At 50.3% G+C, this 14,838-nt stretch overlaps 2 protein-coding genes across 2 annotated transcripts in view; one reads left to right on the top strand and one right to left on the bottom strand.

Annotated features, from left to right (window-relative positions):
* The window catches only part of glipr2l (GLI pathogenesis-related 2, like), a 7,303-nt gene extending 5,292 nt beyond the window's left edge, over window positions 1–2,011 (top strand). Inside the window, exon 5 of the mRNA XM_015950505.3 lies at window positions 1,437–2,011. Coding sequence (XP_015805991.1) covers window positions 1,437–1,603 — 167 coding nt within the window. The 3' untranslated portion in view covers window positions 1,604–2,011. The remainder of the gene's footprint in view (window positions 1–1,436) is intronic.
* A 159-nt stretch (window positions 2,012–2,170) lies between these two features.
* Window positions 2,171–13,571, bottom strand: nacad (NAC alpha domain containing). Its single transcript, XM_070551873.1, has 10 exons — window positions 13,307–13,571; window positions 10,663–10,946; window positions 5,673–10,581; window positions 5,343–5,579; window positions 4,722–4,813; window positions 3,145–3,213; window positions 2,912–3,058; window positions 2,701–2,844; window positions 2,501–2,623; window positions 2,171–2,324 (listed from the first exon to the last, which is right to left on the bottom strand). The coding sequence occupies exons 1-10, from the start codon at window positions 13,389–13,391 to the stop codon at window positions 2,310–2,312; spliced, it is 6,105 nt and encodes a 2,034-aa protein (XP_070407974.1). The 5' UTR covers window positions 13,392–13,571; the 3' UTR covers window positions 2,171–2,309.
* Window positions 13,572–14,838: the final 1,267 nt, after the last annotated feature.

Below are 14,838 nucleotides of genomic sequence, written 5' to 3'. Positions count from 1 at the left end.
CTGCCTGACTTGGCGATCGTCAGAGGGGAATCTGGAGGGACACACCGATCATGTACATCACTCGTGAACCCACACGCCAAATCCAGTCTGGTCTGAATGATCCAGACGATTTCTCACAACCTCACATAGTCATGATGGTGCAGGGGTGCTGGAGCACTTTTCTCACGATAAAGGAGAATTTCACTATTAGTACACCAACACAGAGCATCTCTATCGTCGTTTATGTACCTAAATTGTTGCCATAGATGCGTCATTTGGCCCTTTCCTTCTACTGGAAACAGGAAGTAGTGAACATCAAGTGAGCCACTGCTCCAGGTGAAGGCGTTCAAGGATCTCATGGTCTTGTCCAGTAGCGAGGGAAGAATGGACCGGGAGAATGAAGCAGCATCAACTGTGATGAGCTGAGTTGGAAGGCAAAGTTTACCGATCATACGTTACTAAACTAAATGTGCTATTAGCCAACTCAAATTTAGCTTGGATTTAAATATTCAGTAATATTTAGCAGACAAGTTAGTTTAATGTTTATAATTTGCTAAACGTTTAGTTTGATTTTCATATTTAGTTTAATATTTAGTTAAAGATTAATTTTTAGTTGAATATTTAGCTAAACATGTTCTTTACAAACAAACTATTTATTTTACAAAGAAATGATTTAACTCTGATCAAAATATTTAGGTTGGTGCTAAATATTAACGTTACAAACTAAATATTTGTCTCCACCTCCGACATTTAGGTTACAAACGTATCCGCTAAGCCAGATGGTTTTACCTGACCAACGACACCACAGACCCGCCCTATGGCCACGAGCGTTGGCTCGTAACAAAAGAACGAGGATGTTTTTACACAAACGGGAGAAAAGAGCTTTTTGTGTGGAGTGGCTCGACCCACCCATCATCAGGGACAGCTTCACTTCTCCTCCACCACAAAAGAAGCCCACTGAGATGGTTTGGGCTAGCTGGAGGGAGTATCTGAGGACAGGCATGTTTAAGCTGTTGCCCTGGCAACCTGATTCCAGATGAGAAGCTGAAGATGGATTCCTAGTTTTGACATGACAAAAATCAATGATTGGGTCATAAAATAATCCTATAAGGCATCGTTTTGCGTTTGAAGCAGTGGTTGATGGGAGTTTCAACCTGCTAGCTTCCTTTAGCGGTTAGCTGTGCTGCAGAGCATCCAGACCCTGGCGGCTGCTGATGTCCTCTAACATCAACACAGCTAACATGGTTCCTGCTGGCTTCCCTTCTCATAAAAAACGTGCATCAGGTTTTTATTTAGTTTGAGTTGTGATACCATGCAGCTGCCGCAGGGGGGTGCTGCAGCTCCTCACCAGACAAGCTGGGGAGAGGGTCGGGATGAAGGCTGTAGACCAGTTTCAGCAGAACACCTCCTACTCCATCTCTTTGGCCGTCCCAACTGCCTTTGTGCTCCTTTCACAGGTCATTTCACAGCCATGGTGTGGAAGAGCAGCAAACAGCTGGGTGTTGGAAAGGCCATCGCGTCAGATGGTTCTTCCTTTGTGGTGGCCAGATATTTGCCTGCTGGGAACATCACCAACCAGGGACACTTTGAGACCAACGTCCTCTCGGCTAAAACGAGCTCTTGAGGAGAAATCCATCCCTGTTGTACAAAAACATTAACCCGCCAGTGGAGAGTCCTCTGGAGAGCTTCACGTCCTGGATGGAAAGGCTAATCTTGTACGGGTTTTAGGAGAATAAGATGTGCTTTCATCCTGACTTTAGCATTTGGCACAGTGCAGAAGTAAGAGGTCACTGCTGTTGAAATGGTTTTAAACATGGTTCATCTTGTAATTCTGTTTTCCATTATTAATGTTTATTTTTGTGGGTTTTTCACACTGAAGTACAGCAAAGTGAAGTTAACGTGCATAAACAAACAGAAACCTAACACTTAAGCTGTATTCACACAGACTGAAGCAGGCGGGGCCTCGCTGACTCACTCTGTAACCAGTTCTGTGCAATAAAGTTGAGAAACTGTAATAAAAATGTTATTTGTGTGAAAAAGAAACAAGAACGACATTTTTACTTCGCTTCCAAATGTGGTCATTCATAAATCTGATGCTCATTGGCTCATTCTTCAAAACTGCATTTGCTTCTGCTGAAAACGGCGTTCCTGCAGCACGTGTTTCCTTCTGTGGGTTTCAGAAGAGTCCAACTCCAGGTTCAGTCACGCTGAAACAGACTTTATTTAGCAGATATGTGGGATGCAACATACAGCAGCAGCGACACAGGCGTACGCAGCCTTTAGGCTTCAGAAAGGCTGGAACGAGGGAGTCGGGGATCGGACGTCCGCACTCACATGGTCAGCTCCTGAGAAGAGAAACAAGAACATTCAGACTCTTCAGTGATCCTGAGTTAGCTCCTGCTGCCATCTGGTGGGGAAGAAGCACAGCGCAGACGGCATGAAGGCCTACATCCATGCAACACACTTCTGTCCCTCTGTCCTCCCTCCACTCCTCCTCCCTCCATCCCTCCGTCCTCCTTACCATGATGGCATTCACAATGTCATTCTTGTTGTGTTTCAGCGCTCGGACGGCCTTGGCTCGTGACACGTTGGCCTGAGCCATCACCAGCTCGATGTCTCTCTGCTCAAGACCTCCATTGTCCTCCTGATGTGAAGGAAAAAAATGGTCTAAACATTTCTTCTGGTACTCGGCCGCTCTGCGGGAATACTCTAAACAGTTACCTCTTCCTCCTCCTCCTCCTCCTCTTCACTCTCCTCTTTAATGGTGAGACTGGGCGGGACAGGTGGGGCCAGTGGGGAGGAGGACACAGGCACCTTAAATTTCTCTGCAGCTTCTTTGTGAGCCTGCTGAGATAAGTCCTCAATCTGTGGAGAAAAGGAGACTAAGAACCAGTGGCAGACGTTTCAGAGCTTGAAGGTAGGAACGCCGTACCTTGGCCTCTCCAAAGACGATATAAATGTCGGATACGGGGCTTTTGAACACATCCGGTCTGCTGATGACGAACAAGATGCTTTTGGACTTCCTGATGGTGATTCTGGTCACACCGTGGACCGGCTTCAGTCCCAGTTTAGACATGGCCTACATGTGGACAGTTAGGAAATAATCAGACAAACCCAACACTCCCCCCAACGTGTCATCCCGTCAGAAAAGGCCTTCAGCCTGACCTTGCGTGCTTTCTTCTCACTGCGGCTCTGCTTTGGTTTGTTCAGCCCTTCGTCAGCAGAAGAGATGGACTGAAAGAAAATATCAACAACTTTATTTTGAGATTTTATATTTTGCTTTTCTGCAAGTTTGTCCCATCAGCAGTTATTAGATCTGCAATGTTTACTTCAAACAAATGACTGAAAGTGTGATCATGCATGGATGCTATCACCGTTTATAAAACACCACAGCTGATTTTAGTAACTTCCAAAATTCTTCAGTCTGACTTTCTGACCCGGTTCATATGTCCGCTAAGCCCCTCCCCCAGCCGCTACAGCAGGATGAATCATTAGTGTGAACCTAGAGCGTTGACCAATAGATCCACAAGAGAGCTGTCAATCAACAAGAATGCACCCCAGCTCCCAGCATGCACTGCAAGGTGACAGTCAGCTTGAAGCTCGGTTTATGCTTGACGCGTCCGCGAGGTCCACACGGCTCCGCGCGGAAAAGTTGCGTCATTTTAACAACCACGCCCCTCCACCGCGCCTCCGCACGGCCCAAACTTTCCGCACCGCGCACCTAGGAAATGTTCTAACCACGCGGACGGTCGGACGCGGAAAAACATGGCGGACTGGCAGGAACTAGTATGGCAGAGGTTGGTAAATACAGACATTTGTATGATTCAGCTCTCAGAGATCACCGTGATCAACATGTTGTTAATAATTCTTGGAGAGAAATAGCTCGCACTGTCGGAAAAGACGAGGACGCTGTTAAAAATGCTGAAATGTCATGTTGTAAACAGTAATTTCTACTTCTACTGTGGTGTAGTGTTGGATGCATGCCGTAGAGCTCCATGCTGCCCCCTACAGTTTGGGAGAATATTGGCTCACCGCAGAGACGAGCCGCATGAACCATAAACGCTGCGAGTTGTGAAGCGCGTTCCATCCGCGAGCCGCATCACCGCGCGGAAAGTAAATGTGTCAAGCATACACCAAGCTTAACAGGCCAACCTAGCTTGAATGCTAATTCCAACTGCATGGGGAGCCTAAGACTCCTCCCCTTTTGGTCATTTCTCTGCTTGAACGCTGCAGATTTGATGAAAGTGAGTGATTAGCGGCTCCTGCAGACCCTGATGAAGGCTGAGGAGATCATTCAGCAGCTATCAGGTGTATCTGAGCAGGAGCATACCAAAAACATTACTTGTCCATTAGTTACAAGACTATTTGTGTGTGTGGTTTAAGGGTTGGGAGCTAACGCAGCTCAAAGTTCATAATCTCCTCTCCTTGATGACATCATCACTCCATGGACACCAACTTTAAATAAAGTAACTTTAACGTTACAGATTATTTTCACTAGTGTAATTAAAAACGGACCCCTGGACTTTGGTTGGAGCAGTTTTCCCGTATTCCTTTAATCATCATCATTTATCCATCATGGGTCATGGACGAGGTCATCATCCTCTAACATGAGGGCGTTTCATGTGGCGTTTCTAACGTCTGACCAGTTTCCACGACGGATAAAAAGAAATCATCGTCCAGAGAAACGAGTTCACGACAACCAGCCCAGGAGAAAATACCGAGCTGTTCCTTCAGAACGGTACCTGTGGTTCTGAAGGTCTCAGCGGCTCCAGCTCTTCCACGTCAGGTACTGACCCTTCACTCTCGGACTCGTTACAGGAAGCCAACAGGGAACCTAAACAAGGATACATCCCATAACTTAGTGAATAAAAGAACTATGCCATTTATCTCCAACACCGTGATGGTCGTCATCTAACCCTGGTTCACCAGAAACACAGAAAAACAAGTCATCAGCAAGGACGTAATTTTTACTTTAGAAGTGGGGGGGACACGGGGGGGGGGGTGTATCTTTACAATATGTTCTAAGGGGAAACCGGCTTCAACACAAACGGTTGCTTTCCGCTTGGTCCTAGAGCTCAACCAGTGTCAATTTAATATAGCGTAATATTGTTTTTGGATGGTAAAAAGTGCAGGGGTCAAAACTTGACTTTGGAAAAAGTGGGGGGGACATGTCCCCCCTGTCCCCCCCCCCCCCCAAAATTACGTCCATGATCATCAGCACTTCTCTCTCCACATGAAGTCACATGTTATTTTAACGCGTGGGTGAATCCGAGGGCTGGAGAGAGAAAACGAGTGTTGGAGCGCAAAAGGGCCGAGAAACTCGGTGGATTTCTGCGATCCACGGGGCGTTACAAACCACTCACAGCTGTTTGTCACAGAGAGGCCCGCCTCCTCAGAAGCGCCGTGCTTCACTGGACAGCCCAGCTGTCGCTCAGCTAGTTGTCGGGAGGAGAAGGGCAGGACTTGCTGCTGACTGGCTGGACCAGACTGCACGGATCCAGTTCCTCCTCCTGCAGCAGCCGTGGACTGAGATCTCTGACCCTGCTGATGCCGTCCACCATCCTCCCTTCTGCCCGAGTCTGCCTCGGCCCTGCCAGCACCTTGCACAGAAACAAGAGAAAAAATCCTTATTGAGCCTTCCACAGATTTGGTTTTTGCTGATGGGAACCCGGCTCGGACCATTCCTTACTCACCTTTATGCTGGTCTTGACCCACCCCGGCGTGTCCTTGCCTGACTTGTCTGTGAGACTGAACGACAGTCCGAGACGGTGAATAAGACTGAGAATAGGGATGGGAACACGAGTCTGGGACACACACCAGAGTGCCCGTCTCTTGGGTTGCTTGGGACAGGATCAGCGGCACGGCAGTGGGCGATGAAGAGGAGGTGACACTTGAGCGAGAACAGCTGTCGGTGACCTCTTGGAGGTTGTGGAAAAATCCTGAACCAGGAGATTGCTGTGTTGTGGGGGGAGTGGAGAAAAGGGCAGGGGGGGTGCGACACAGGGACAATGTAGACTGCTGCTGTGCTGGAAGGGCGGGCTGGGATTCCTGGACGGGCGTGGACAGACCGTCCATCGGCTCCGTTGAGACGAACGGTGAGGATGAAGTAGTAGAGGCGGTGGGAGGAGAAGGAGTCATGGCGTGTGACGTGGGGATCGGGGCGGGTGTGTTGAGGTCGATGTTGTCATTAATGTCCCTCTGAGTAGCGGGTCTGTTATCAAGCACCTCCTGAATCTGATGTGGACCTTGACTCGTTGCCGCTGCGGTGTTGAGGTTGTGCTGAGCGCTCCTGGTGGGATCACACCGTCCTTGAGTTGGATTTTTGACGTCAGACTCGGGAGCGTCGCGCCCCTCGTCCTGACCTGGTCCGGGTATTCTCCGTTGGAACGCTGGCGGTGAAAAGTTGTTGTTGGCATCGTTTCCTGTCCTAGTTTCAGAACTACCTGCAGTCCCCTCTGAACAACGGTCCTTCGTTGTTTTGAGGCGACCCGGGGCGTTCTTCAGGTCATCCACAGACTCAGGACTCAAGTCTGAGCGGCTTCCTGCCTGAGACGCCCTGTGTTTGTTTGGCTTTCGTCTTCTCCCTTTTGCTGCAGCAGCTTGTGAAGCAGGTCCGACCTGAAAGTGCTCCGAGTCATCAGGTGCAGCAAAGGGGGTCTTTTCTTTCCCAGTCCTCGAGTCGTTTTCCTCCTGCCCTGAGTTACAGACACAACGCTGGTCAGTGAAGGCATCTTCAGTCTTTGGTTCACCAGCAGGTCGGTCTGTTTTTACACTGACGTCCCGTTCTCTTTGGCTTTCTGTCTGAAGCTGCGCCCTTCCTGCAGCGTCCCCCTCGGTTTCACACGTGCTCCTCGGTCTAACAGCAGCAGGAGTGAAGGATCCGAACGACCCCGGCGGCAGAGAAAACGCGTCCCTCTCTGGAGAGACTGCCCGGTACTCTGGAGGCGAACGGCTTTTTGGCTCAGCGTCGTTTGGAGCGCTCGCAGCAGCATCTACGTTGCCACGGCCGTGATTGTTCAAAGCCTCTGTGTGTTTTGTGTCTGTTGTGTGGTTCGTGTGGCCTCGTGAAGGTTCTGGTTCCTCGTCGACGGTCCTGTTTGAACCTGGGGGCGGCATCTCTTCCAGTGGGATGTTAGACACGGATTCTCTGACACTAAAATTCCCACTCTGGTGTCTCATTTCGTCTGACAGAGCGTTGAGACTCCCGAACACAGAAGCAGGGTCTTTCCCATCATCATCATCATCGGCTGGATTCAGATTACTAACGTTGTCTTCAGGGATCCTGGAGATGCTGCCGTCCTCTGATCCTCCCTCTCTGACCTCCCTGGTGGATTTGGGCCAGTAGGCCATGTTGGACTCAGAAACATCCTCTTCCACCAACTCTTTCTCCTCTGCCTTTCCACTCAGACTGTTGTTGTCTTCCTCGTCGAGGATAGAACCCAGAACATTGTTGTAATTCTCACAAATGTCGCTGCTCAGATTGGGGGCCAGAGCCTCCTCTGACCTTTGACCCGCTACATCACACATGAGCAAACTCTCTGCCTCAAACTCGTATCTGTTGCCTAGAGACAAAGACAGCGATTCTCCGGCTCCCCAGACACCAAACTCACTCACCGACCCAAACCCCAAACCAAAGCCCAGCCCCAGTCTGGCGTCACACCAGGCCCCAGCTTCCGGACCCGTCTCTCTGCCCGGGATCGTCTCCGAGTTTTCTCTTTTGGGTGAGATGGCAAGGGGAGAGTGAGTGGATCCAACAGCTCCTAGGACCTCCCTGAGGTTCTCCTGGGCGGGGTCACCAGGACAGTGTTCAGGGGTGAGGGCTAAGTTGTTGGCGAGTTCAGACGAGACTTCTGGGGAAGCGGACATGGGGATGTTGCTGGGGTTGGGGCTTTGCTCTTTAGGGCAGGACAGAAGAAGAACCCCTTTGTTTAAATCGTTGGTTGGAGTGACGGTTTCAGCGGGGGGACCAGAATCACTGGTTCTGTGTTCTGCACCGACAGACTCAGCTGAAGCCTTGCTCGGGTCAAGCTCCACATCAGAGTCGCTGCTCATGCCACGCCCACACTGGGAAGGCCCCCCTGCAGGCACATCTAACCTAACGGAGAAAGACTTAGACAGTGCAACTCGAGTCGCCCCGACTGTCCTGCGGCTCTCCGCGGGGCCGTGGCGAGGCTTGATGAGCAGTTTGAAAGAGTCTCGCTCAGGTTCTGGTGCAGGTCTCACCTGTGTGTGCTCTTCTTCTGGTAACTCTGTTAGACTGACTGAACAGTTCGAGTCTGGTGTTCCCTGCACAGACGTGTCCGTGTGCGCTACGTCTCCGGACCCAGCGGCAGGAATGGGTGCTGCGTGGATCAGCAGATAAGGAGGCTCCTCCGAGGGGTTTGAGGAACGAGCATCGCCCGTCCTGCCGCTGCTCTCCCCTCTCTCATCCTGGGGTTTGTGGGACTCTAGTTGACGGGCGTTTCCATCTGAAGCTTGAGGTGGTTCCTGGTGCTCCACAGGTTCACTGGTTGCTTCAACGCCCTGGTCTGGGTGGGATCCGGGAGGTTCTGGCTCTCTTCTGTTGCCTTCAGGTCGACCCACAGAAGTCTCAGAGCGAGAGAGAGCTGGGCTGGGATCTGCTTGCTCGCCCGTGCCCGGCTGTGTGTGCGAAGGCTCGGGTTGGCACGGACTTTGTTCAGCTCCTGATTGGGTGTCGCTCGGATCGAGTCCATCAGATGATAGGGGTTCCAGAGATTGTGCGTGCCTCTCTGTGCTGTACAGACGCTCGTCTTCCTCGCCGTTATAGGAGGCAGAATCTAACGAGTCATCCGAGTCATCTTGAAAACAGAAGGAGTCGTCCAGGCCCTCGTTCATGGATGTTTCTGAGAGCGAATGAAGAAAGGATGCTGAGCTGTCCTCATCTGTAGGATCTTCCTCACTTTTGCTGTCACTGTCGTCTTCATCATCATCTTCCTGCTCTTCCTCCTCCACCACTTTCAGCTCTACTTTAGCATCGTCTCCAGCCTCATCGCTCTTCTCTTGTTTTTCCTCACCTTCGTCCCTATTAGGAGCAGCCTCAGCATTGCCATCCCCATACTCATAACAGTCATCATCCTCTTCGTCGTCATCATCATCCTCCACATCTGCTTCCTCCTCCCCAGCTGCGTATGCATCAGCATCCCCCCCTCCACTGTGGTCATTGACTTCTGTTTCAGCTTCTTCCTCCGTGGGGAAGAGGGTGATCTCCATGGAATCGGCCCTAAAGATTAAGTTGGTGTGAAGGGGGAAGGAGATGAGGGAGGCGGGGATCATCCTTTCCTCGTCCGGGACGTCATCAGCACAAGCCGCCTGGGAGAATATAAAAGAGCTCGGGCCAAGCCTGTCAAAGGCTCCGGGACAGAAGGCATCCAGGGCGAGGAGCGGCGAGTCAGGGCTCAGGCTCGACGAGGCCATGGGCGTGTGTTCTGAGTCAGGAGTCAAGGCAGAGGGGGGGGCGGCGTCTGGGTGGGCATCCGTCTGCCCATAATGCTGGTCTGCTACACAGGCAGCCAGCTGCAGCCTCAGGCCCGTCTGCACGGGTCCGGAGAACTCATCTTTCCCAACACAGGCCTCTTCCAGTGGGCAGAGGGAACTTTCCCACCCCCTCCCATCCTCCTGGGAGTCACTGCTGCTGCTGCTCTGTCCTGGAGACGTATTCTCCGTCGCCCAATAAGGACGACTCGTTACTCTGGAAACAGTCTGCTCCCTCTTCAGAGCGTCGTCCTCTTCTGGACTCGGAGAACTCGAGACAAACTCCTCCATTCGGTACAAGCAGAAGTCCCCGGCCCTGTCCCCCTCCCGCTCTGATCTTACTCGTCCCTTTTCTTCCCCAACCTCATCTCCGATCTCTGATAAGGACCCCACAAAGCAAGCTGGGGCCTCTTGTGCTTCTTCTGTGAGGAGCAGGTTGGGAGAAGTGGAGGGAGAGGTGGAGGATGTGTAGGAAGATGTCCAGCTTCCTCCTTCTGCTGTGATGTAAGAACCAGAAGGAGAAGTGAGAGGAGAGCAGAGGTCCTCGCTGTCAGAGGGCGAGCCAGGAGAGGCTGGAGAGCCAGGATAGGAATGGTGTTTAAGATGAGAGGAGCGGGTTGTCTCTTTGGTCGGGGTGGAAGGGGCAGTAAGGTAAAGGTCTGGGTCGAGAGGCGAGGGAACACCGACCCGTAGGGGGTCAACGGTGTAGGCCGGCTCAGAGAAGGACCAAGCCGCGGGAGATGGAAGCTCTGAGAAGGAGAGCGTCGGCACTTCTCGAGTCTGCTCGTCTTCGTTGTTGTGTGTTAACGTGTCGTCTGGTGTGACTGCTTCTGGAGAAGAAGGAGCAAAAGGACGAGCATGTTCCTGACTCTCTGTTTTCTGAGGGAATTGTGAAAGGATGTCCTCCTCGGCGGCCTCCAGCGGCGTCTGTTCTGTTTGTGCCAGAACGCCAGAACAAGGCAACGGGATGGCCGCGGCACTGGGCTGAGCGAGACGACTCCCCTTCTGGAGCTCTGTCGTTTTGAGCAGCGTCTCCTCTCCCATCACCACTCGAGTGTCCATGGTCTGTGGCTCCTGATAGTCGCTCTCCACCTCAGAACCGGTCAGAACCTGTGAGTAACGCAGCAGACGTAGACGGGTGAGCATTAAAGCGCACCTGCTGGAGGACAGTAAAAGCACAAACATGCCCACCTTTATTCTCTCCATCTTCACGGGAATGAGGCGACCGCACGGACCATGACCTCCCAACTTCCCCGACAGTCTCGTTGAGTTGCTGCGACGATCGGAGCCTTCCGGCTGCGGCCGTGGAGTACCAGACGAGCCGGGTTTCACGCGGAAGAGTCGCGGTCCAAACGGAGAAGTGCATGCTGGGAGAAGCTTCTGTGGAGTACTGGGAGAGGGGCTGGAACCGGTGTCGCTGGGGGAGGAGCTGCTGTCGCTCGGAGGAGAGTCGGTAGATGGGTGTCTGGTCATGTCTGGAAAAGAAAAGGAAACCTTTCAGATAACGGAACAAAAGGATTCGTGTTTAAATGGGAAAGAAAACCAGATCTAAGATGATTTTACTAGAATCGTGAGACGGATTCAACAACATTAAGACATGAAGAGAAAGATAACATTTTGTTTTAATAAGACATTAAAACAGATATTTCAACAAATTATTCTAATAAAAGATGTTTTTAATATTTGCTTAGATGTGGACTGCTGTTGGTTATAAAGCTTCATTCTGACCACGCGTGCTCCTGCTGTCCCCAGGAAATGGGAATGACTGGGATGAAGAAGCACGGAACGGAGTGGGTCCAGTCGGTTCAGTAAAAAAGATCAAGAACCTGTTCTTCTGAATCTAACGACTGAACAGAAAACCAAACATTAGAAGATGTGCCTGTCGTCATGGAGGCTGTCGCCACGGGGACCTCAATCCACTTCCTGATTATGTTTATGTTTATTTATTTAGCAGACGCTTTTATCCAAAGCGACTTACAGTTTATAACCTATAGGGCATGTTGTGATCCGTGGGGGAAACCGGAGTACCCGGAGGAAACCCACGCATGCATGGGGAGAACACGCAACTCCACGCAGAAAGGCCTCAGCCGAGTTTCGAACCTGCAACCTTCGTGCTGCGAGGCAACAGTGCTAACCACTGCTCCACCATGATTATGACACGATACACAAGTGGTTCAGTTCTGTGCCAGTCACTATTACACACACACACACACACACACACACACACACACACACACACACAATTTGCTAGGAATACAGATTTCACATCACATTAACTCCGTCCTGTTGATTTATCTGTCTACCACATCTTAACCTCTTTTCTCTCTTGGAGCCATTTATATATATATATGTATATACATAAATATGTATATATATATGTATATATATATATATATATATATATATATATATATATATATATATACATATATATATATATATATATACATATATGTAAATATTTCTTAGTAAAGTTTAATTTCTTGGATCTTTTCTGTCTCACTTTTACTTTTGCACCTCTTCTTTTGTTGCAACCCTGCCCTGGTGTGTGTGTGTGTGTGTGTGTGTGTGTGTGTGTGTGTGTGTGTGTGTGTGTGTGTGTGTGTGTGTGTGTGTGTGTGTGTGTGTGTGTGTGTGTGTGTGTGTGCGCGCACGCTGAGTCATGCCTCAAATCTAAAACTGCTGAAAAGATGCACAGGGAGGAGAACAGCAGCTGTAGGTTTGCGCGTGCACTGCTGCTTGTATAATCCTCGTTCGGGCTTCTCTCTGCTCTCTTGAGCAACAACGTCGGACAAAAACACGAATACTTAGAATAAATGTGGGCAAGCAATCAAAAGATATTTGCACGTAAGCATTAAAACATGACAGCACCACGCAGCGGCTCAGAGATGCTCCGGTGCCTGGTGTTCAGACACAAAACACGTGAAGATGCTGTTTCCATCCGAGCCCCATCGGGACAAATGCAGTAACATGTAGCAGTGGCTTCTGCCGTGTGGAAACCAGGCTGCAGCAAGCCGAGCACACTGGAGCTGCGTCACAGAGGCTGCAGCGCCACCCCCAAGGGGAGCCTCTATTTCAGCTACAGCTCAGATTAGGAGCTGGAGAAAAGACGCCTCTTGTGTTCTCCTTGGACTTTCCACACATTCCCAACTCATATTTGTGATTGTACATCCCATTTTTACTGATTTGTGCACTAAAGGATGTAATCTGAGCATCAGTCTGCTCACTTCCTGTCACTTCTGACAGGAGCCAAACATTCTTTGTAGCTCAAACCCAAATGAAGGAATCAGTAACCTACAGCACCTGCAACACATCCGAAGTACGTATGCTGTGATTGAGACGTGGAGCGTGCCAGCATCAGGAACACAGCTGGAAAAAGGTTGGGTGTGAGGTTGTGCTTGCATGTTGCAGAGTGCTCTGCCATGCTGCTGTGTCATGTTCCTGTCAACGCTGGGGGAAGGGAGGAACTGCTGGGCACAGCTTGCCAAAGCGATGTGCAGATCTGGATGCGTATGTGGTGTGGAGATGGGTGGAGGGAGGGAAGAGGATGGGATGGGATGGGAGGACAGCGTGGGGGATGAGGTGCAGGACGATGATGGCAGCTGGGACAAGGGGAGGAAAGCAGAGGATGCTAGCAGCAGCAGAAACTCTAAAACAATTCATCTCCAGCTGTAAACCAACTTCTGAGCACTTAACCTCCTTCTGCAATGTTCTCTCACACCTCATTTATCTCCATCTGTTTAATATGACTTCCTCTGATTTATTTCTCCCTTCAGATGAATCTATTGGCCTAATTACTTCCCTGTCGTCCACCCTCTGATCCCAGAGGTCCTACCTGGTCCAGGGAGCCCCGTTTCCTTGGTTCCCAGCTCCGGATGCTTGTCGTCGGGGACGGATCTGTGAGTGGACTCCCCCGGCATGCTTCTCTCTGGTTCTCTTTGGCTCTGAGGCAACGACGAATCGTACAGTTGGAACAGGCAAGGTGAACAGGGAGAGGGAGTGAGAAAAGCGAAGGGAGGGAGAGAGATATGAGGGCTGAAACCTCTGCTGCAGCACGTGTTGGTCTGCAAGGGCGAGAGAGGGAGGGGGGAGAGAGAGGGGGGGGTGAGATCAGTTTGCAGCTCAGTGATAATGCTGCTCTGTGGTGTGTGTGTGTGTGTGTGTGTGTGTGTGTGTGTGTGTGTGTGTGTGTGTGTGTGTGTGTGTGTGTGTAATCAGAGGGAGCTGCAGTATTTCTCTCTTGATGCTCAGTTCCTGCTTTCCTCCCTCCCCCTCCGTCAGACTCATCCTTCCTGTCTCCCCCTCCTCTCTCTCCCCCCTCCTCTCTCTCTCTCTCTCTCTCTCTCTCTCTCTCTCTCTCTCTCTCTCTCTCTCTCTCTCCTCCCTCCCTCCCTCCCCCCTCTCTCCTCGCTGGTTTTGCTCCCAGCCAAGCAATGACTGGATCTTCAGAGATGATGTCAGCAGATTTGTTCTGATGTCTCAGTGCTGCCCCCACAACCTTGACGGAGAGGACCGGTCCTGCATAAACAAGCCTAAAGGAACATATCAGGGTGGAGATTCAAGGAAAGCAAAATAAAAGACGAGGAAAGGAGCGAGTAGCCAAATCAAGACAAGAGTCGTCTCAAGGCACTTCACATAATAAACATTCCAATTCAGGTCAGGTCATTAAGCCAATCAGAAATAATGTTTCCTATATAAGGAACCCAGCAGCATGCAGTGACAGTGGAGAGGAAAACTCCCTTTTAACAGGAAGAAACCTCCAGAGAATCCTGGCTCAGTATAAGCAGCCATCCTCCACGACTCAGTGGGGATGGAGAAGACAGAGCAGGCAGACACACACACACACACACACACACACACACACACACACACACACACACACACACACACACACACACACACACACACACACATGCACACGCATTCACACGTGCGCGTGCGCGCGCACACACACACACCAAGTAGTGTGTCTATAGTTATATTGTCATTTCGTAGTAAATATTCTATGTGGTGAGAGATAAACTTTATTGTATTTATCCTAGTGGATCTATAATTAAACAGGTAAACTAGTAGTAGCACATTCAATGTCAAAGAGAGTAAAAAGTTATTATCAGGAGAGGGAGAATGTATTAGTGGTTAGCAGCAGTGTGCTAGTCGATGGCCCCCTCCATGAGGCCACCACAGCTCAGCAGAACATCGTTGTAGCTTCTTCTGGGGAGAAAAACACTTAGAGAGAAAATAAAGTTAACAGCTGAAATAGCAGGAAATAATACAGTTAAAGAGCAGATTGTAGAAGAAAGCAGTAGAGTGTGGAAAGTGGTCAGTGTCCTCCAGCAGTCTAAGCCTATAGCAGCATAACTACAGAGA

The sequence above is a fragment of the Nothobranchius furzeri genome, chromosome 5, assembly GCF_043380555.1.
Source record: "Nothobranchius furzeri strain GRZ-AD chromosome 5, NfurGRZ-RIMD1, whole genome shotgun sequence".
NCBI lineage: Eukaryota > Metazoa > Chordata > Actinopteri > Cyprinodontiformes > Nothobranchiidae > Nothobranchius > Nothobranchius furzeri.
The sequence above is the reverse complement of the archived record's forward strand: the minus strand, read 5'-3'. Positions and strand labels throughout refer to the sequence as shown.